At 40.7% G+C, this 23,115-nt stretch overlaps 1 protein-coding gene across 3 annotated transcripts in view; it reads right to left on the reverse strand.

Moving 5' to 3' along the window:
• The window catches only part of DOCK5 (dedicator of cytokinesis 5), a 274,051-nt gene that overhangs the window by 113,075 nt on the left and 137,861 nt on the right, over window positions 1-23,115 (reverse strand). For all 3 annotated transcript variants that reach the window (XR_007515000.1, XM_049866956.1, XM_049866957.1), the window contains 8 exons: window positions 17,741-17,838; window positions 17,399-17,488; window positions 13,565-13,665; window positions 11,394-11,528; window positions 5,158-5,269; window positions 4,396-4,466; window positions 3,456-3,562; window positions 1,442-1,578 (listed from right to left, as the gene is read on the reverse strand). Coding sequence is in view for 2 of the 3 variants with exons in the window: in XM_049866956.1 (XP_049722913.1) it covers window positions 1,442-1,578; window positions 3,456-3,562; window positions 4,396-4,466; window positions 5,158-5,269; window positions 11,394-11,528; window positions 13,565-13,665; window positions 17,399-17,488; window positions 17,741-17,838 (851 nt within the window). In the remaining variant the exon portion in view is untranslated. The remainder of the gene's footprint in view (window positions 1-1,441; window positions 1,579-3,455; window positions 3,563-4,395; window positions 4,467-5,157; window positions 5,270-11,393; window positions 11,529-13,564; window positions 13,666-17,398; window positions 17,489-17,740; window positions 17,839-23,115) is intronic.

The following is a 23,115-nucleotide window of genomic DNA, read 5'->3' on the forward strand; positions in this document are numbered from 1 at the left end:
CAATGGTCTTCTTACATGTTTGTGGATGAGTGTGGATTAGCAGAAATACAGAAGGGCCACTGTGAGTGATGATGGGGAGAGAGGCTCTGGTCAAACTGTAATGGACAAAGGAAGGTGAGCTAAAAAGTTACCTACTAGAAAAGGTACAAAGTATTCCTCATAACCATAATCAAAACCCATGAAAAAATTTGAAAACAGATAACAGTGACGGTTTCTCAGCATGATCAGTGCAATTAACATCCCTGAGCTGCACATGTGAAAATGCTGAAATGGCAAATGCTTTGTTATACATGTACTTAAAAACCAGTTGCCATGGAGCTGGCTCTGACTCATGGTGACCCCAAGTGCATCAGAGTAGAACTGTGCTCCGTAGGGTTTTTCAAAGGCTGCTTTTTCAGAAGCAGACTGTCAGGCCTTTCTTCCAAGGCACCTCTGGATGGACTCAAACTTCCAACCTTATGATTAGCAGCCAAGCACGTTAACTGTTTATACCATCCAGGGGCTCCATACTTATCATACACACAAAATGGAATCTGAAGATATTTCCATGCTTATCTTGGTCAGGAAAAGGGAAAAGGCAAAACCAAGAGTGATTCCCTGCTCTGTGTGACCACTGCGTCATACAGCCATTGTAGGGGTGGTAACTGTGGTTTGTGGCAAGATGCCTTTATTTCTGAGCCCTCAATTGCTCAACTGAAAACATTCTGCAAAGTCTCACTGTCTCCCAAATGGGGACTAATGGACTGTGCTATCTCTAAACCAAAAACCAAACCCGTTGCCATCGAGTGAGTCGATTCCGACTCATAGCTACCCTATAGGACAGTGTAGAAGCGCCCCATAGAGTTTCCAAGGAGCACCTGGTGGATTCAAACTGCCGACCTTTTGTTTACCAGCTGAGCTCTTAAGCAGTGCACAACCAGTGATATCTCTAGAAAATGATAAATCCAGGCAGGTTCAGCCCTATTGTCTTCTTGGGAGGCTAGGTCACAGAGAAGAGGCAAGAGAAGAAAAGACATAATTTCCACTAGACTCTGGAAGGACGGCTCAGTGTCAGGGCAAATACAGAAATGAGGACCCTCAGAAGCTCAGGCATTATCTATAATATTGTTGTCTGGCACCAGAGGTAGAAGAAGTTAGAGGTTTCTGCAAAATAAGAGGAAGAGTCCAAACAGGGTTCTAGTTCTTAAGAGTATTCGCAGGGCTCTCAACGATAGACAAACTGGGCAAGCCAGGAAAATCAGCCCATAGCAGGCCCAAGCATTAGGACCTAGACTTGCAGAGAGGGCCCTGGGAAAAAGAAGCTTCTCTATTCACCTCTGAAATGGGCACAGCCTGCATCAATACCCAGGTTCTAAAATGCCTAAGCCAAGCCCGAGCCATTCCTGTCCTCTGCAAAGGGACACATTGTGTTATGTCCTGCACCAGTGGTGATCCAACTCACCACATCCTTCCTGTCCAGGACTTCCAGGATGTTGCTCAGAAGCTGCGAGCTTGCCTCATGGTCAGGCTTACTGGAGTTGTCGTCTAGCTGGCCGCTGAGCTGGTCTATCAGCAGTGGCAGCAGCACATCTCTGCACTCTGAAAAAGAAAACGCACGCAGCTCACAGCCTGCTACGTGGTGCAGCATCGCCTGAGCTGCCCGTTCCTCTCTGCCTGCTCTCACAGCCCGAGCTCCAGAATAGGCCCCACGGGGTGGAATTCCTCCAGACCACAGAGGAGTGCACGCTTTTAGGCATGGAACTTAATTAAAAAAATAAGAAAATTACCCCAATCACAAGTAAATGTGAGGATTTAGCTAAATGCTTAAAGTATTTAACAATTCCTTTTTTTTTTTTTTTTTAGTTTTTTTAAATGCCAACTGGATACTTGAAAGCTAAGTCATATGAAACTAATAAAACCAAGCAAGTTATAAACTTTTTCAAAAACTTTTTTCACCTAATAGAGAAAATCTACTATAAAATTTGTATAAATATCAAGCTTCACTAGTATATTTCACTGCGATTTACAGAAATTCCATTCATGTCTTTGCAGACATGTGGACTACATAAAGTGTTATCTTTCAACTATGTCTTCCTTCTGGGATCTCCACCAATCTATAATATTATTATGAGTCCTAGATATTCTGGACACTAACAGAATGATTAATGGTGGCAATACTTCCTCTAATTAGAATTATCTACTGCATGGTTTCTACTGCACTCAGCTACCCTACCTTTATTATCCCATTTCTTTTCTGCATTCTGAAAGGCAGAGATTATCATAATAAAAAAAAAAAATGCTTAGTAATATTGTCTTTTCTACTTAAGAGTATTCACTAGCTCTCTGAAGGCATGAGCCCTACCTCCACTGTATCCTAGGAATGTATGGAATTTCTAAGCACAAATTCAGAGTCAGAAAATATCAGAGCCAAAAGAGACTACTGATATGATTTAGTTCAAGTCTTCCTTCCATAAAAACAAAATTTGAGACTTAGAGAAGGCCACTCACTTTGGCCAAGGTCAGCAGTGTTCTCCCATCAAAAACCCTCCCAACTTCCCCAATTTCCAAGGAGTCCTGCTGGTCTTTCCTAACCCCTGTTAATATATAAAACATGAGTTCATCTGGGACTACCTGACTTGATTACAAAAACATGTTTGCAAAAGACCCAGCTCCAAAAGAAGTCCCCACACCTAAAAACAGTTCCCACAGCTGCTCCACTCTAGCAAGTCTTGGGCTTATGGGGAAACCACATATTTGACCTCCTCCTCATCAACTTTGAGTCAGGAAACAGCAATTTAGACTTGGTGACTACGTGCTTGACTATAGTTACAAAATGACAAGTATTTTATCGGTGTAAGAGCTTTCGCCACCCCATGCCCCGCTTCCCTCCCAGCAGTGCGCCGGTAAGCTGGCTCTCCTCTCTCCTGAAAAAAGCTCTGATTTATAGTGTTGCCTAGTTCTGTGGCATAAATATTTCCACCGTGGTCAATTTCCTGCTACTTAATGTGACATCACCAAACACACGGCTGAGAAGAAATATATATAATCAGCTCTTGGGAGTCAGTACAAGCGGGTTCCGGCACACCATTACCCCAACCCTCTTGGTTTTTGAGGTTATTCAATAAATATAGCTTGAAGAAGATGAATTTATTTAAAAGGACCAGCTTTCTGCTTTTCTGTTAACTTTCTGGGGTTCCTTTTTGAAGAGAAAATTCTCCAATAAAACACTTGCTGATTATTCTAATTAAATATTAAAGGACACATAATTCTGCTCTCTTAGGAACTAGTGGGAATACCGAATTGACTTCAATTTCCCCTTAAAACCAGTTTCCCAGGAGATCCTCAAGTACCAACAAAAAACTGGCAAAGACATCATAAAAAAAAAAACAAACCACAGACATTTAAAAAAAAGTAAGTGGCTGGAGAAGAAGCAAGGCTGGAATTTCAGAAAGCACTTGTTTCTGGTGAAGTCTTACCTGACTGCCGAAAGAGATTACTCTCTACTATCTTGGTCATGCAGTTAAGTTTCTGCCGAACTAACTGGTTGTCAGGAATGCTTTGAATGAACTTGCAGAAGAGCACGCTAGAAAAGAAACCACAGTGATCAGTGTTTTCAATCTACAGTTGAAGGCATCATTAATTGCACTTCTCCCCCTCTACCTTGAGATTTGGGGGTGGGGAGGTTTACCCTGAAAACTCTCTTAAATGTTCTGAGAGTTTGTCTAGGAAGTGACAGGGAGACTGTATTCCTTGCTCACTAAAAGGCTCAGCCTTAGAGCTGATTCTGTGTAAACTGTCACAGCATATCCAAAGCCACCATCGTCTTGCAGACAGACTTACCTTAACATTAGGAATCCCCGGGAGGTGCAAATGGTTAAGAGCTTGACTACTAACTGAAAGGCTGATGGTCCAAACCCACTGAGAGGCATCTTAGAAGATAGGCTTAGGGATGTTTCCAAAAGGTCACAGCCTTGAAAACCCTACAGAGCACAGTTCTACTCTGCACACACTGAGATCACCAACGAGGTGGAATAGAATTGACGGCAAGTGGTATAGTCTGGTATACCTTAACACTCAACTTCTCCAAAACGCCTTTTCTAGCTAACTCCACCCCAACTGGTCACTGTCTGGCTTTGCATTCCTGGGGCACTTAGGTACAGTGCTTAAAGTCTGTTAAATACGTACTTTCTTTTTGTAGTTAATTTTATGCCTGCATGTCTTATTTTTCGAGATAAAGTACAAGCCTCCTTCAAGGGTAGGGTTTGTGTCTTCTTTTATATCCTCTGCAGAGCTGAGCACAATAAGGTGCTCAGTTAATGTGTTAAAAGAATCGAAACATGTGCAGTAGCCTAGCCCAGCCAGGCAGGGGAGGTGCTTCTCTGTTAAATTCAAGAAAGAAGTATTTTTGCCACTTACCTGAGCTCAACAGGGTCAAACACAAGTTTTACATCGTTAACGATGCTGGGAAGGTACTTCAAAGCTGCACCCTGTGAGAAAAACAAAGCCAGCTGTCAAGCAGGACAAACACAGAATTTACTGCCTCATCCCAGAAGAAAAGGCTGCAGTTGGATCTCAGAGCTCTGGGCACAGATGCTCTTGCAACAAAAATGAAAGCTGACATTGCTACACACATCCCTTAAAATATTTTTCCTGAAAAGGCAGGAGGAAGCACAGCTTCTTGTCTTCGCTGCAAATAGGCAATGCTCATTTGGAGTTCAATTTTTCTGTAGTTAAATTCTTCAAGTCTCCCTCACAAAGGTGCCATAAAGAGCAAAGAATGAATAATAAAGTTCAAATTGGAGTCTTTAGGAAATATACATTTTAAATTTAAAAAAGAAAACTGATGATGTTGAAGATGGTGGCAAAACTTCTAGAAATAGCTAAGGAGGTGGCTAAGAACAACAAAAACTGTTGCCTGTAACAGCATCAGGACCAGCTTGTGGAATTCAAAGAGGTCACAAGAGACACTCAAGGGGTGCCTAAAAAATACATGTTGTCTTTGGTAAGCTGACATTCGAAAATACAAATGTTCATAAAAGTTAAAATATGGATTTCTCCTTTACTTCCTATAAGTCATCTGAAAATTAACAAGCTATCCCTTCAAAGCTAGCTCAATGTTGTCCCAGAACATCCTCACCCACAGCATTCAAGACTTAGCCTCGATTCTGCCAAGCTGACCTTGATCTTAACAGCTTCCTCCAGAGGCCTGTCCATTAGCATATTGAAAGAGAGAAATAACTTTCGGATTGAGTTATTAAATTCATCTCCATCTTCGCTTTGGCCATAAAACCTTAACAGAAAAAAGAAAATTCAGTCAGATTTTCCATCTTTACAAGAAATTTTAAAATATATTCTTTGCCTAAACAATGATAGAGGCCCAATGCCCCAGTGATCACCATTTCAAATTGTACAAACAGAAGTAACAGGATGCTATAATATGGTTTCCCCCAGGTGGTGCAAATGGTTAACATACTCCACTGATAACTGAAAAGTTGGTAGTTTGAGTCCACCCAGAGGCACCTTGAAAGAAAGGCCTGGTGATCTACTTCCAAAAAATTAGCCACCGAAAACCCTTTAGAGCACAGTTCTGCTCTGACATACACGAGGTTACCATGAATTGGAATCAACTCCACAGCAACTGGCTTTTTTCTTTTTAATATAATTTATTTCATTTTTTGTTGCTGTTGTTGAGAATATACACAGCAGAGCATGCTCTAAATTTAAGTTTCTACATGTACAATTCAGGGACACTGACTACATTCCTCAAGTTGTACGACCATTCTCACCCTCCTTTTCTGTGTTATTCCTCCCTATTAATGTAAACTCATTGCTGCCTAAGTTTCAAATCCAATCTTTTGAGTTGCTGTTGTCAATTTGATCCCCCATACAGATAGTTCTTAAAAGAACACAATGCTCATGCCACACATTCTTTATTAGTTAAGCTAAGCTGCTGTTTGGTTTTAAGACTTCAGGGGCTATTTTTGGTTTAAGGTTTGAAGATTATCTCAGGGCAACAGTTTCAGGGGTTTATTGCAACTGGCTTTGTGTGTGTATGTGTATGTGTGCGTGTTGAAGATCCCTTTTTGTTTTTGATGTCTTTTTTTTTTATTGAACTTTAGATGAAGGTTTACAGAACTAGTTTCTCATCAAACAATTAGTACCCACTTTGTCGTATGACATTGGTTAACAACCATACATGTTAACACTCTCCCTTCTCAACCCTGGGTTCCCTACTACCAGCTTTCCTGTTCCCTCCTGCCTTCAAGTCCCTGCCCCAAGGCTGCTGCACCCCTTTAGTCTTGTTTTGTTCCATGGGCCTTAGGCTGAAGGGTGAACCTCAGGAGTGGCCTCATGACTGAGCTGAAAGGGTGTCCGGGGGCCATACTCTCAGGGTTTTTCCAGTATCTGTCAGGCCAGCAAGTCTGGTCTTTCTTTTTGAGTTAGAATTTTGTCCTACATTTGGAACTGGCTTTTTTAAAAAAGATGGTTTCAAGGAGAATAAGAACCAGCCAAGTAGGCTGAGAAGATTTTACCACCTGGACAAGGGCAGAGTCGTAATCTGTAAGTAAAGTCGTAACACAAGCCCTCCAATAACTGGTCGGCTATGATGGATCACTGCGTTGAGGATTCCCCTGAATCCTGTCTGAAAGGCCACAGACTTTGGTGATGCCCTCTCTCCTAATGGTCTGTGGGCATTTCCAGCAGGGAGGGGAGAACAGCTGGAAGCTGCCATGCCTGAAGCAGCAGCAGAGGCCTGCATACCCACTTTTCCTCAGCTCACTAGCAGAAGGTCCAATGAGCAAAGGACTCCCCCCAGCTAACTTCCCTGCCAACACTATACTTCCCTCATTCTGTCTTCTGGCTTCACTCCTCCTCTCCTCCCTCACTTCTCCTTTTCTGCCTCACCAAGCCCTAAACATTTGTGTTGAGGTTTCAGACAATGGGTAGAGAAGCTCCTTAAGCCAGAGAAGTCCTGAACCCAACCCAGCCTATAAATCTAGTTTGTGTTCATTTCGCCCACTGAACTCCCCATGGTATTGCTTACCGATCTCCAGAGTGCAGAGCTGCTCTACAGCAGGGGCCCCCAGGATACAAGATACCACAGTCTTCACTGATTGGTTATTTGTATTGATTACAGTATTCTGTAAGTCTACATAAGATCTGTCCATCAACTGAAAAGATGGCTCTTTCTCGTAAGCAGAAATCAAGGGGTCTTTGGCCAATTTCTCAGAGACACTGAAAGTCCCAAATTGTACCACACACATTTACATTCGATGGCAATTTCACCACCAACTAACTGGTCAAAAGTAGGGATGGTTTGAATCCTGAGTTTTATAGACACACTCAAACATATACCTATATGCATATACATATTTAAATTAGTCTCTATTTACTGATACTTTATGTGGTACCCAAGGAGTATGTACCCCACGGAGAAAGATTAGTCAGTCAGAGGGTTACTGGTAATTCTCAATTCATCCTTTTTTTAGAACTAGAAAAGAACTTTATTTGCAATTTAATCCACAAAGCATCTCAAAGTTAATATATCTAAAATACTACTCACTTCATTTTCCTGTTCCTCTCTTAGTATTCCAAGTTTCAACAAATAGTGCCACTATCCACTCAAAACCTAGACATTATCTACGGTAACGTTCATGCATTCCCCCATTGAACCATCAGTAAGTTCTATTATTTCTTCCTTCTGAATCAGCCCACTGTCTCCATCTGCATCCTGGATAGAGCCACCATATCTCATACTTCAACAAAAACAAGCCTGTTACATGGCCACCCACCTATCATTCTTAAACCAACCAACTGCCATCAAGTCAACTTTAACTCACGGTGACCCCATGTATGCAGAGTAGAACTGTGCTCCACAGGGTTTTCAAGGCTGTGACCTGTCGGAAGCAAAATGCCAGGTCTTTTTTCCAAGGCATCTCTGAGTAGGTTCAAATTGTCAACCTCTCAGTTAGTCAAGCACTTAACTGTTTCTGCCACCCGGGGAATCTGCTTCCAGGCTTAGCCGTTTACAATTAATTTTCAGCACAAGAGATACTGTCATTTAAAATGTAAGCCGTATTTTATTACTTTTCTCCTAGAAGCCCTCCAGTGGCACCCGGTCATACTTGGAATAAAATGCAACCTCCTTACTGTGGCCTGTAGGCCCTAATTCAGTTGCCATCTGCCCACCACTCTTCATTCCCCCTTTATCCCTTATGTTCTAGCCCTATTGGCTTCTCTTAATTCCTCAAACCGGCCACACTCAGTGCTCCTGTAGGGCCCTTGCATTAGCAGTTCCTGCTCCCTACACAACTCTTCCCTCAGACTATGAGGCTCCCTCCTTGTCTTTTAGTCTCAACTCAAATACCAACTCCCAGAGAGGTCTTCTCTGACCACCTCATCTCAAGCGGCCTTTCCATCATTCTACCAATCAATGCCTGTCCTCATGGCCCTCAACTACCTGAAATGATCTTATGGGTTTATTTCTTTACTATGCGTCTTATCCACCCCCATGTAAACCACGAGCACCATCACAGCTGGAACTCTGTCTTGTCCTCTGCTAGATCCCCAGCACCGAGAATAATATTTGGCACACATTTGGCAGGTATGTGCTTAAAAAAGCAGGACTAACATGTAGTGAAGTGAGGGCCCCCATAGCCTGGGGTACCAAAATGGGGCCCTGGTGCCAGAGGAAAAGACACTGGTCCCCCTGGAAAAGGAGACCCAGCAGCTTCAAAATCCTCTCGCTGGGAGTAGTCACCGCTTGATCGTTTGCCCTTCTGGCGCCAGTTACAGAACCACACTCGGACCACCTGGTGGTGGACAGAGGGGAGAGTGACATTAGATCATGATCTCCAGGAGGGTGGGCCTGGCTTTTTGCTTGGTCATTATATCTAAAGCCAACAGGGTGGTTGAAGGGCAGGAGATTGAAGGATTAAGATCAAGCTTTTATTGTCCTATTTGTGGGCAACTTATACTTTTCCCTTGGTATCTCCCTACTTACGGGACAGTGGTGATTCAGTGGTATAATTCCCATCTTTCATGTGAGAGGCTCAGGTTCGATTCCAGGCCAATGCACCTGATGCAGCCACCACCCATCTGTCAGTGGAGGCTTACCTTTTGCTACGATGCTGAACAGTGGAGCTTCCAGACTAAGGTGGACTAGGAAGAAAGGCCTGGTAATCTACTTCCAAAAAATCAGCCAGTCGAAACCCTATGGTTTACAACGGTCCAGTCCACAACTGATCATAAGGATGGTGCAGGCGCAGGTAGCATTTCAGTCTATTTTGCATGGAGTTGCCATGAGTAGGAGCAGCTGACAACAACATCTCCCCAACTGAGGTAAACTCCAGTCAGGTAATGAGCTTGGAAGGATAATTTAAGCTCTGATGACTGCAATAGAAAGGAGGGGGACCAGGTGGCATTTCAACTGCTGCCCCCAGACAAGATTCCTATCATACATGCTCTTCTTTAAGGGAGGAAAAATAACCATAAGTAACATACAGCACAGATTAAAGATTAATAGCTTTACTGAGGCACTCAGTTCAACAGAGCAACTTGCTTAATTTCGTGGGCTCACCAGTCACCCTGATCTTTTACTTTCCATAGTCATCACCGTATCTGATGTTTAAAACAATGATTCTGACTTACAGAGTCACAAGGATATTTTAAGCCCTGGAATGTTATGCAGACATCAGTGAATCATCAGTGGAAAAATATTTTTTTAATTTTATAAATTAAGCTTTACTTTCTGTGGTTTTATGATGATTTGATTCCTGGACATCAGGGTTCCCCATACAAACACATTTTAAGTAAGGGGAATGTTCCCTCAAAAGAACACTCCATGCCCCAACTATTTCAACTCATAATTAGAAAATACAACAAGCTAGCTTTTTAAAAGAAGTCTGTCTAAAGAGAAAAAAAGAGTACTGAGGCTCTGCAAAAGGATGTGCTCATAAATACTGCTTGCTTCCACTGGGGAAGTAGGAATAGTCATTTATCCAAATACATTTTTTAAGTTATTAAATTAAAAGAAACTATAAAAAAAATACATGCTTATTGTTAAAACTTTAAAAATGCAGGAAGAATAAAAAGTAAATCTTTCTTACAATCCTCTTTACCTAGACTTTTACTCCCATTAACATTTTCGCATGCAACCTATCCAGGTTTCTATATGTACTTCAAGTCTACTCATTTTTGAGATGGAGTCGTGCTGTGCTCGTGTTACGCCTTGTTTCCACCATTTAAGAATCTATTATGGTCACCTTTCCTCATTAACATACCATACATTTGAAAAGGCTGAAAGTATGTACGTTAACATTCATTTGTTTCATACCTCGTAGATGTTTTTCCATTAGATACATTTCTAGATGGGGCATTACTGGGAAAAATGATTTTTCTTTTCTCTGTTTTTTTTTTTAACCCATAGTTCCATATTTCTGTCCTGAAGAATTTGTATTCCCATAAGCATTCAAAGACTGGGTCAGTTTTTGTCCATTCTCATCAAAGGACAAAGATTTTTAATCTTTATCAAACGTACAGGTAAAACGGATGTGTGCGTATTACATTCTTTTGATAGTGTGAATATGAGTATTCTCTTTTTATTTGACTATTTGAGTTTTTTTGTTTGCAAATTATGTTTTGTCCTCTGCTGCTTAAGAATATTTATCATTCTTTTACTGATTTATAAGAGCTTTTAATCAGTAAGTCTCTTAATCTTTAATCTGTACTATATGTTGCACAGAAACCCTGGTGGCGTAGTGGTTAAGAGCTACGGCTGCTAACCAACAGGTCGGCAGTTCAAATCTACCAGGCGCTCCTTGGAATCCCTATGGGGCAGTTCTACTCTGTCCTATAGGGTCGCTAGGAGTTGGAATCAACTCAATGGCAACGGGTTTTTAATATGTTGCAAACTTTTTCATTGCTTGCCTTTAATTTTGCCTATTAGTTTTTTTTTTTACTATACAAAAGATTTTAAAACATATACACGCTCTTATCTACAAACCTTTGCTTTCTACCTTAGAAATAAATTTTAACAGTTTAGAAATCTAGCTGTTTTTGACAGATAGAGAAGGTAGCGAGGTTCCAATGTCATCAGAAAGCCACTTGCTGTATTAAATCTTGTCACTGGAACCTGAGAAGTTTCCTAAAAGCTGCACGTTTTAGCCATCTGCATCCTGAATGCAAGGGTTCCCTGACGTCACTACTGCTTTAGAATTCTGCTGATGCAAAGGGACTTCATGTGAATCTTCCTTAATAGTTCTGGAGTCCACCTCCACCTTCAGCCCTGGTGTTCTGAAATTTGGCAATTCCATGACCCAACTGTCACAGAACTGTAGACAAGCATGTGGATTAAGGGAAACCACGTGAAGAGAGAACTGACAGCATAAACATCTTATTACAGTTACCATTACCTCAAGTAGAGTACTCTAGATTGAATGATGAATCTAAACAAGTACTTTAAGGCTTTCAAAGCAGCAAAAAGCAAGTCTGTTTTGCTAGAGTCTTCTGCATTGGCCACATAAAAGTTCAGTACCTTGGAGAGTTTCCTGAAAAGAACAAGAAAGAAAAAAATACATCAGTGGGGCACAGTGGTACACTGAGCTTTGGGGTAGGCTATACTGGAAGGGAACTTGGCATAATGGGGAGTAAAAGTCATGATTCTAATGACCTCTTCCAGGATCTGCCCCAAACAGGGAAACTAACTCCTTTGCAATTTAGTTTCCTCATCTGCATTCTAGGTTTACAACTTCCTTTTGTAGGACTTAAAAAAAAAAAGGATCAAGAAATTAAAGAGCTGAAGGGATTCAAGTCACAAGGATATTTTAAGCCCTGGAATGTTATGCAGACATCCTCACGTGCTGCCTGTGGAGAAGTGGCTGTGTCTGCCTAATCTAGTTATCTTAAAAGAAGTCAGATTCCTCCACTCTGCCCAAACCCAGTGAGTTCCATAAATACCGAGCCAGATGAATCCAAGTATGGGAGAGGAGCTCGATGTGACTCACTGAAACACCCATAGTTCTGAGCATCCCACCAGATAAAACTGCTCTGGGATTTAGACTGTTCTTTGTGTCTTTCCAGAGTCTTTAGATGAGGGATGATGTTGGTCTTGTGTTAACTCAGACTTCTGAATGTACTGATTATTTTGAACTTTCCTTGTGGCCAATTTCTGAGTTTTTCCAGAGTTATCAAAACTCCAAAGGAAACTTAAAGAACTGATCAAGTCTTGCAAACAAACCCAGATTATTACTACATGAAATGTTGCATTTGGTTCAGTGTAATATGGATCCACAGGATAGAATTTCCTCACTTGCAAAGTGAGGATACTGATGAAAAGAGCGCTATCACTGGTGTATCTGCTGTTTCCCAATCCAGTGGGCATTACAGTCATCATGCTACACAGTCCCTCTTTTAAGTAGCTTATATTTTGTTTCTGGACCTTCATCCAAATATAAGTAAGTTCAGAAAGAGAACACAAGTGGCCAGTGACCTGACCTGACAGATCAGATCAGCAGCCACCCTGATAGATCAGCAGACAGCAACCAGACATGATCTGCATAAAACCAAAAAACCAAACCCGTTGCCATCAAGTTGATTCCAACTCATAGCGACCCTGTAAGACAGAGCAGAACTGCCCCGTGCAGTTTCCAAAGAGCGCCTGGTGGATATGAACTGCCGACCCTTTTGGTTAGCAGCTGTAGCTACGTTCTTGTTACTACACATCACATTGCTCTGCACAATCACTGGAATGCTGGGGGGAAGGGGGGGAAGGGGGTGGCAGGCCACTACAATGCCGTTGTGAGTTGGCACTTCAGGATGAAGTACAGACTGAACGTAAGTTACTTTCCTCAGCCTGGGGCTCATAAACCAAAGAGAGAAAGAAGGCTGCACTATGGAAAAAGTAGAGGCCACTCTTTGTTATGCACAAGAAATGAAAAATAAATTTTCTTATAAACTACAGGTAAGAGATTCTACAAAGCACTTGTGGCACAGAGTTGACAGCATGGCCTGCTGTTCTATCAGACTTAAACCTGTCTCCATCAAGTCAATTCTGACTCATAGCAACCCTACAGGACAGAGCAGAACTGCCCCACAGAGTTTCCAAGGAGCACCTGGTGAATTCAAACTGCTGACCTTTAGTTAGCAGACTTAGGTCTTAAACACTACACCACCAGGGTTCCCTATCAGACTTGGCCTTGTTTCATTCACTGTTTGATCCCCTTGGGACCTCATGCCAATCCCACTGACACCCAGTTCCTAATATCCTGAGTATGGTCGTCTGTCCTTGATTCTGCACCAGGGCTCCTGACTGGCCTGACTCCTCACCTGCATGCTCTGGACCCCTAAAAAGCCAAGGTCTTATCTTGCTGTAACTTCCCACAAGCAAGGGCCAGAACTTGACACCATTTCCAGGGTTAGAATACTTAGATGGTTCCCTCTTGCCACCAGTAAGCTTAGAACAAAGTTCTGCACACAGGGGCACATTTATTTACTCAGTTTATGTCCCTCTCATTTCTGAACGGCCCAACCCTCAGAGTACAAATCCAGCAAGCCAACAATAAGAGTTCCCTTGAATCATACTTACACATATGCCAAAGTGGCACTGAAGTGCTTGTAAATATAGGTTTCAAGTACAGGATTAAAATGCTGGAACTTGATGTCTCCTATCAGTGAAATAATAAATACCTGCAAAGGCGAAAAACAGAAATAGCACACTGTACAACCCCAGACATTCTGTCAAAGAGCTGCATTCTATCATTGTGGTGCTTTCTTCTCCTTCTTAATCATTTTTATAGCGTCCCCACTTTAGTGTTTCAGAGCCAAAGTCAAGTCTTGGGGTTTATGTTTATTTAGCATGAAAAGAGAGACGGTTGTATATCAGGCACAATGAAGAAACCAGGAAAAGCCAGCATTCCTAGCCTCAGCTTATCGTCTCAAAGAAAAGGTGATCAGAACATAAGTAATGTAAGCCAGGTAAGAAGATGGGAAAGGAGGAAGGAGCTCTTCATAAGAATTCCTAAGGATGCAGCTCTTTAAATATCATATAACATTTTTCTTCCAAAAACGTTAGTGCCCCTAGTATCCAAACTCCACCAGAGTTTTGCCTCCCAAATTTCCTCCACAAATATTAACCCTCGCTGGCACCTGCTGCGTAATCTAAAGATAACCGTACTGCATTGTCTTATGGCAGATTGTGCGAAGGGAGGGGCACACAGGACTTCCACTTTCATCCAATGCTAGCAGCTCTGTGCTGCATAAATTTGTCTCCAGGCCTTGTTCATTGGACTCCATACCCTTAGTCTCTTGTTCCCAAAAGCCTGACAAGGTTTGATCTCATATAGGGGCATTTCCTCTCTGTCTTATATCCATAGCTCTAATGCCTTCACCACTTCTTGAATTTACCAGTTTCTCCAAGTTGGTGAATGACCTAAAGGTGCAATTTACCTTCCTTCTCAGCTGCAATAGTCAGGTAAAATTCTGTACTGTACTTTAACCCCAACAATGAGAAAAGGATGCTTGCCAATGTTGGTTTGTGTGTGTCTACTTCCGTCCTTTCATTGCCAGTTCTGGCCTTCCCAGAGTATGATATCACCTACACTTGTTTTGATTTCAGTTCTTAGAATGGGTTGTACCTTTAACTACTTTATGTGAAAAACTCTCTGCTCTGTTGTATGTTGTACTTAGAGGGGCCCAGATTCATCTGACTTGTAAATTCAGTATGCATAAACACATACAACAATCTTCTTTGTTAATTATTGCTACCTGCTAGATCACACCTAGATGGTTATAAAATGTGTTACAGTGGCTCCTGATTTATACTGTAATAAAACTACCATTTTCCCTGACGAGAAAGAGGAAGCATATCAAAAACTGGTCTACAATGGAACAGAATTGAGGATCCAGACATAAATCCATCCACGTATGAGCGGTTGATATTTGACAAAAGCCCCAAAACAGTTAAATGGGGAAAAGACACTCTTTTTAACAAATGGTGCTGGCATAACTGGATATCCATCTGCAAAACAATGAAACAAGACCCATACCTCGCTCCATGCACAAAAACTAACTCAAAATGGATCAAAGACCTAAATATAGAATCTAAAACAATAAAGATCATGGAAGAAAAAATAGGGACAACGTTGGGAGCCCGAATACATGGCATAAACAGTATAAAAAACATTATAAAGAATGCAGAAGAAAACCTAGATAATTAGGAGCTCCTAAAAATCAAACACCTACGCTCATCCAAAGACTTCACCAAAAGAGTAAAAAGACTACCCACAGACTGGGAAAAAGTTTTTAGCTATGACATTTCTTATCAGTGCCTGATCTCTAAAATCTACATGATACTGCAAAAACTCAACTGCAAAAGGACAAATAACCCAATTAAAAAATGGGCAAAAGATATGAACAGACACTTCACTAAAGAAGACATTCAGGTAGCTAACAGATATATGAGGAAATGTTCACAATCATTAGCCATTAGAGAAATGCAGATCAAAACTACAATGAGATTTCATCTCACTCCAACAAGGCTGGCATTAATCCAAAAAACACAAAAGAATAAATGCTGGAGAGGCTGTGGAGAGACTGGAACACTTCTACACTGCTGGTGGGAATGTCAAATGGCACAACCACTTTGGAAATCGATTTGGCGCTTCCTGGTTTTAAAAAGCTAGAAATAGAACTACCATACGATCCAGCAATCCCACTCCTTGGAATATATCCTAGAGAAATAAGAGCCTTTACATGAACAGTTACATGCACACCCATATTTATTGCAGCACTGTTTACAATAGCAAAAAGATGGAAGCAACCAAGGTGCCCATCAACAGATGAATGGATAAATAAATTATGGTATATTCACACAATGGAATACTACGTATTGATAAAGAACAGTGAGGAATCTGTGAAACATTTCATAACATGGAGGAACCTGGAAGGCATTATACTGAGTGAAACGAGTCAGTTGCAAAAGGGCAAATATTGTATAAGACCACTATTATAAGAACTTGAGAAATAGTTTAAACTGAGAAGAAAACATTCTTTTGTGGTTATGAGAGTGGGGAGGGAGGGAGGGTGGGAGAGGGGCACTCACTAATCAGATAGTAGGTAAGAACTACTTTAGATGAAGGGAAAGACGACAGGGGAGGTCAGCACAATTGGACTAAACCAAAAGCAAAGAAGTTCCCTGAATGAACTGAATGCTTCGAAGGCCAGCATAGCAGGGGCAGGGGTCTGGGGACCATGGTTTCAGGGGACATCTAAGGTAATTGGCACAATAAAATCTATTAAGAAAACATTCTGCATCCCACTTTGAAGAGTGGTGTCTGGGGTCTTAAAAGCCAGCAAGCAGCCATCTAAGATGCATCAATTGATCTCAACCCACCTGGATCAAAGGAGAATGAAGAACACCAGGGACACAAGGTGATTATGAGCCCAAGAGACAGAAAGGACCACATGAACCAGAGACTACATCATCCTGACACCAGAAGAACTAGATGGTGCCCGGCTACAACCAATGACTGCCCTGACAGGGAACACAACAGAGAACCCCTGAGGGAGCAGGAGAGCAGTGGGATGCAGACCCCCAATTCTCATAAGACCAGACTTAATGGTCTGACTGAGGCTAGAAGGACCTTGGTGGTCATGGCCCCCAGACCTTCTGTTGGCCCAGGACAGGAATCATTCCCAAAGCTAACTCTTCAGACATGGATTGGACTGGACAATGGGTTGGAGAGGGATGCTGGTAAGGAGTGAGCTTCTTGGATCAGGTGGACACTTGAGACTATGTTGGCATCTACTGCCTGGAGGGGAGATGAAAGGGTGGAGGGGGTTAGAAGCTGGCGAAATGGATACGAAAAGAGAGAGTGGAGGGAGAGAGCCGGCTGTCTTATTAGGGGGAGAGTAATTGGGAGTGTGTAGCAAGGTGTATATGGGTTTTTGTGTGAGAGACTGACTTGATTTGTAAACTTTCACTTAAAGCACAATAAAAATTATAAAAAAAAGAAAAACTCGTCTAACAGGAAACGAAGAGATAAAGACCTTGAATATAAGTCAATTGTTTCAAATTTTACTTCTTTAAATTTAGCCTAAAGAAATAATCAGAGAGATGTATGCAAATATTTATGCAGAAGGATACCCATCACAATTATTTATACAGTAAAACCTGCAAAAACTGGAACCTGTGTAAGGCGGAAACCTGTCAGAGAGGGAAAATTCAAATATTTTTCACTAATAGAGGGTGACACAAAAGTGCTAAGACTGCACCCTGACAAAGGCGGAAAACTTTCCAGACTTGGAAAAATAAGGCAATCCTGTTGAGTTCTGGCTCCCACAGGTTTCAGTGTGATAGTGAAAACAAGGAAAATGACACAGTTGCAAGAATAAACACTATCCAATATGTTTAACTGCTTACCAGTGCATCAAACACAAGAGAGTCATAAGTTTCATTTTCGGACATTTCCATCATTATGTTAAAAAGTGCGTCTAGTGTATCTTGCAAAAACTGAAGAGAGTAAAAAAAAAAAAAACAAAAATAAACAGGTTATTTTAGTGTTTTCAGTTCAGCTCCACTCTGCAGAAATTCTGGGATAATAAGGATTTAATATTATAGTTTTAAAAATAGCATTTTCTTAAAAATTAGCACATGTGCTTACCATTGTACATAAAAGTTTCACATTTCTAATAATTATTTTAATTAAAATGTTATACTACAGATAGAGCAATCCTAGTTCTAACGATGAATCTACAAACAAACCTTAACAATTTCTCCTCCATCCACCTCCATCAGCTTCTTTAGGTTGTGTTCAATGTTCTGGGAGTTGGAACGCCAATTTAACAAGCCTAACAGGTCAACTGGGAAGAACAAGCACAAACCATACATGTTAGACACCGACTGAAAGGAGCAAACCAGACCATTTCAGGATACAGCTACAGAACTCTCTAGAAAAGGTAATTGTTTAATAGTAGCTCATTCGAGAAGTACATTATATTTTCTTTTAATTCTCTGTCTCCTAAGTCAGAGAAACTCTTGAGGTCCCTCTTTCATTCTTCAAAGTGAAAAATTATTAACCATGAATGTACAAGAGCATTAAATGATAATCTGACTAGAACTTACATTTCTCAAATACTGATATCACCGTCATAAAGATTAAACCTAAAAGGCACTTTCTTCTTCCTGTCCCTCCCCTCTGCCTCCTGGGGATGAGAACACAGAGAGCAAAGCTTGTCCATGTTTATATATAACCCTCCTACCTTTTATTTGCTGGATTGTTTAACTTGTCCTTTACCACTGTGTATGAGATACATACACATACACATTAATTCATTTAAACATTACAAGCATACCGTAGATTTTTATCCCTTTTTAATTTTTGTAAATGAGAAAACTGAGGCTTTATAAAATTAAATTACTTGCCTAAGATCACACAACTACTAGTGAATGGTAGAAATGGAATTTAATTTTATACTTACATGATTCCAAAAGCCATGTTTTACTACTCTATCTTATTGCCTCTCCAGGGTTCTTTGACGAAATAAACAGACAAGCAAATCTAACTGGTTGCTATTCCAGAGAAAAGCAGAGAAGATTCATAGCCCTTAGAGTAAGCCTGGCACAAAAATTTTGAGGTATTTTGGGATTTAAAACACAGAATCTTGAATCTTTAAGTCGCTTACACCTTTAATAAATGTTGAACTACTGGAACTGTCACAGGGAAACACAGCAGGGGTCAGGACAATTACTATTTTGTATTTTTGTTTAGTACCTCAAACTACTATTACTATTAACAGAGCATTATTTAGTACTCAACAGCAATCAGCAACAACAGTTAGTAAAAGTAGTAAAACTTATTAATACATTTTGGAAAATCTATATCTACAGGTATATAGATACATACGACCCCGAGTGGTACAAACAGTTAACATGCTTGGCTGCTAACAAAAAGACTGGAGGTTCAATTCCACCCAGAGGTGCCTAAGGACAAAGGCCTTGTGATCTACTTCCCAAAGTCAGCCATTGAAAACCCATGGATAACGACACTACCGTGACACATATGAGGTCACCACGAGTCAGGATGGACTGGATGGCGTGTATGTATCTATAAATATATACATATACACATATATATGGATACAATACATATATAGTTGCAAATGTGTATTGTTTATTAGAATAGCCAATTTGCTTCATGGGTGTGGCTGTTTTATTGGCTTCTAAATTATATTTTCAGTTCCTGGGAAGCCTCCAAAACCCAGTACTTAGTGACTCCTCGTTGTCTATAAAGTTTAATTACCTCATGCAGTAAGGCCCTGCCTACAGCCCCTCACGCCAGCCCCATCTCCCACAGTTTTCTTACTCCTCAGCAGTTGAACAGAACAACTCACTACTCCCCAAACTATGACATGCTCTGAAGTGTCTCCATGTCTTTGCATAAGTCCTTCCCTTTGTCTGAAATGCCCAGAAATACTATGCATTTGGGGAGCTCCTACTTGTATCTGAAGATCCATTTCAAACTTTCTCTGGGAAGTCTTACCCAATCCTTCTCCCCTGCCTGTACCCTTCACCCCAATAATTTTTAGGGGTGTATGTATCTCTATTATAGCACATAATAGAGGCACGTTTGCTGTCTCCTTGGCTATTCCCATTGATTTGAGCCACCTGAGCGCAGGAACCATGTAGAATTCAATCTTATACTCCACCAGAGTGCCAGGCACCTTAATTAGGTGCTAAATAAATGTTTGATGAAAGAATAAATGAATGAGTGGACAAGGGAGCTAGTAGCCCCTAAAGCAAAATAGTAAGCTCAATCTGATTCATTAACTTAAGTCATTCACCAAATACTTAATAATAGACACTGGTCCACTTCTATCTTCCCCATCTCTTGTTTCTGCCAGAGGCCAGTTACTTAAGGGTACCACTCATTACTTCACTCTACTCATTGCTACCTGAGGAACTGGATTTAGATACTCCATCAAGGGTGAATATCCACTCAGCAGCTTCACCCCCTGCAAAGAACCCATCCATGCATCCATTGCTCCAGAGATGTGATATTTGCATGCCACACCACTGCTTGCATTAAGAACATATTTTGGCATCCTGTGAATCATAAGGTCTTAACGGAGAAAAGAGCAGTACCCTAGTATTATAGAAAGAACATCAGACTTGCTGTTTCTGAGATTCATTCAGGTTGATGCGTGTAGTTCTTGTTAATTTATTTTCATTGCTGTGTAGTATTTATCCCATTGTATGGATATACCACAATTAATTTATTCATTCTACTGTTGTTGGACACAGGTTGTTTCCAGTCTTTTGCTATCACAATCAATCCTACATTCTCCTGTGTCTCCTGGTGCTCATTTCTAGCAGCTCCTCCAGGATATAAAATAGGAGCGGAATGTTGGATCATGAGGAATGACCATATTCAACTGTCTAAATGTAATCCAGAGTGGCTGTTCCCATCAGCAATGTTTAAGAATTCTGGCTATTCTAAATCTTCTCTAATGTTGAGTACGAAAGGCAAGTACAGAAGGACTCACACAACATGATTCCATTCAAAGAAAGTGAAAAACTGTGGACAACTAAACAATGTATTTTGTAGAGATATAAACATATGTGGTAAAACTTTAAGAAAAGCAAGGGAATGACAATCCCTAAATTTAGGGTAGTGATCATCTTTGGGAGGGGATTATGGAAAATGACAGAACTAGGGACCACATAATTAAAAAAAAAAAAGGAAGGAAGGAGGGAAGGAAAAAGCCATAGCTTTTCAAAACCCAAGTCCACCACTTAGGAGCTTAGGCAAGACATTTTACCACTTTAAAACCAAATTTTCTCATCAATAAACAGAGTTCTAGTGGTGCAGACAGTTAAACTTTCAGCTGCTAATCGAAAGGCTGGTGGTATGAACCCACCCAGTGGCTCTGAGGGAGAAAGACCTGATGATCACCTCCCATAAAGATTAGGGCCAAGAAAGCCCTATGGGACAGCTCTGCTCTGTTACATGGAGTCAGTATGAGTCGGGATCAACTGGACGGCACCTAACAATGAACAGGGGGTGGTAACTCATACCTTTATGTCCTAGGGTGTTGGAGGGTAAAGTGAGATGACAATTGTGAATGGGCCAACACAGGGCCCCACACCTGCAGGAACCTGATACATGAAGGGAGCAGGACTCCTTTCTCCCTTTCCTGGAGCAATAAATCTATTCTCACGCTCTGTACAGGCCCAGCAACAAACAATCCCGTACAAATTCATCTGTTCTATTTAAAGTAGTGAATAAATGATTGAATGAGATTTTAGAAGACCTGTTTGTAATAAACCCCAGTGGCTTTTAACCTTTCGGGTCTGAACAATCCTCCGATGGCTTAGGAGAAAGGCCTTTGGTCACAGTCTCAGGGTGAAAGGAGAACAGCCACCCTCTTTGATTAGTGAATTCCCTTATATAGTTGATGGTTTATTCATGTTCTTTTTTAGAATAAATTCAAATGGCTCTTCATAATTTCTATCAAACTAGAAGCAAATGTATGAACAATCCACAATTACTATTTGTCCTGTGGAATGCTGTGCTTCCTCTGATGCTCTGTGATGTCTCTGCTCTTCTCTCCCTCTTTCCCACCTCTGTCCTCCCTACAATCCGGGCCATGCTGGGAGACGATCACTGCTCACTGACTGAGCTGAGGGCTGCCTCTTTAAACCATTTTTGGGATAGAATGTTATTTAAGACTTATAAATATACATATATTTATATTGAGTTTTTTGAAATCCAAACATCAGGGATGCGCATGACAAAATGAAGTGGCAAGAACCACCCAATGGAACTGTCTGCAACGATGGAAATGTGTATCTGTGCTGTTCACTGTTATCTGTCGCCAGCCACATGGGATTACTGAACACTTGAAATGGGACTAGTGGGACTGGGGGCTGAATTTATAATTTTAATTCATTTAAATTTCGCTAAGTACATGTGGCTAGTGGCTACATATCGGGACAGCACAGGTTTAGAGCGTTTAGAAGGTTGGTTGACTTAGGTATCGGCAAATCAAGTGTTTAAACTGAGCACGTGCTACCTGTCAGTAAACCTGCCTACATTTTTGACTTGGTGGTAACAAACAATATAACAATATAGTCATCTCTAACAGAAATTCCTTTTGCTTTTTGTTGTAAGTTAATTTTATAAACTTGTATTACTTATCTTCTTTGTTCTCCTTTGAGCTCTAGTTTGGAAGGGATAACCTATGAGATGTTTAATAAATGCTATCCTCCTTGACTATCCCTTGAGAGTTCCTAAAAGCACATTAATGTTTATTATAGTCTACTATCATACTTAACTTAAAAAATGACATTTTGTCACTTTACAGTAAAAAATATGGAAAATATAAAAAAAAATTAAATACGAATTATTCAAACTTTTGGAATTATTACTTTTCCTGTATACATATCATGATGATAATAATAATGATAGCTAACACTCATACAGTGTTTACTATGGCAGGCACTGTTTTATTTATTTATTTCTAGTTACATTTGCTTATTCCACTCTTTGAAATATATACTATTATTACCCCCATTTTAAAGTTGAGGAAACCAAGGCACAGAGGGAGCAAGTGACATATCCAAGATCAAACAGCTACTAAGTGGCGAAGCTGGGACTTGAACCCAGGCATTTGACTCCAAATTGCCTTTATATATTTACACAAAACTGGGATACACACTGCTAAAATTTTCCCCATGTTCTTCATTATGTTTTGAAATGTAATATTTAACAGATGCATACATTTCATCACATGATTACATTATATAATTTAGTTAAACTGACTTCCACTCTTGCACATTTGGGGTGTTTCCAGTATTTCTCTATTATGAGTAATAGGAAAATATTCTCAAACATAAACTTTTGTGTACATCTCTCATTGTTTACTGAGGTTCAATTTCTAGGAGTCAAACTACTGGGTTGAAGGGTCCGAATACATGTAAAATCTTTGCCAGATCTTCTAAATCATCTTCCACAAACATCGCACCATCTGCGCTCCCAGCAGCAGTTTATTATCTTACTTTTCCATAACAAGAGTTATGTGACTGATACAATTTCGTCATGTCTTCCGTGAAGCTCAGAATGTTTTCTGGCTTTATTT

The sequence above is a fragment of the Elephas maximus genome, chromosome 22 (genome assembly GCF_024166365.1).
Source record: "Elephas maximus indicus isolate mEleMax1 chromosome 22, mEleMax1 primary haplotype, whole genome shotgun sequence".
Classification (NCBI taxonomy): Eukaryota; Metazoa; Chordata; class Mammalia; order Proboscidea; family Elephantidae; genus Elephas; species Elephas maximus.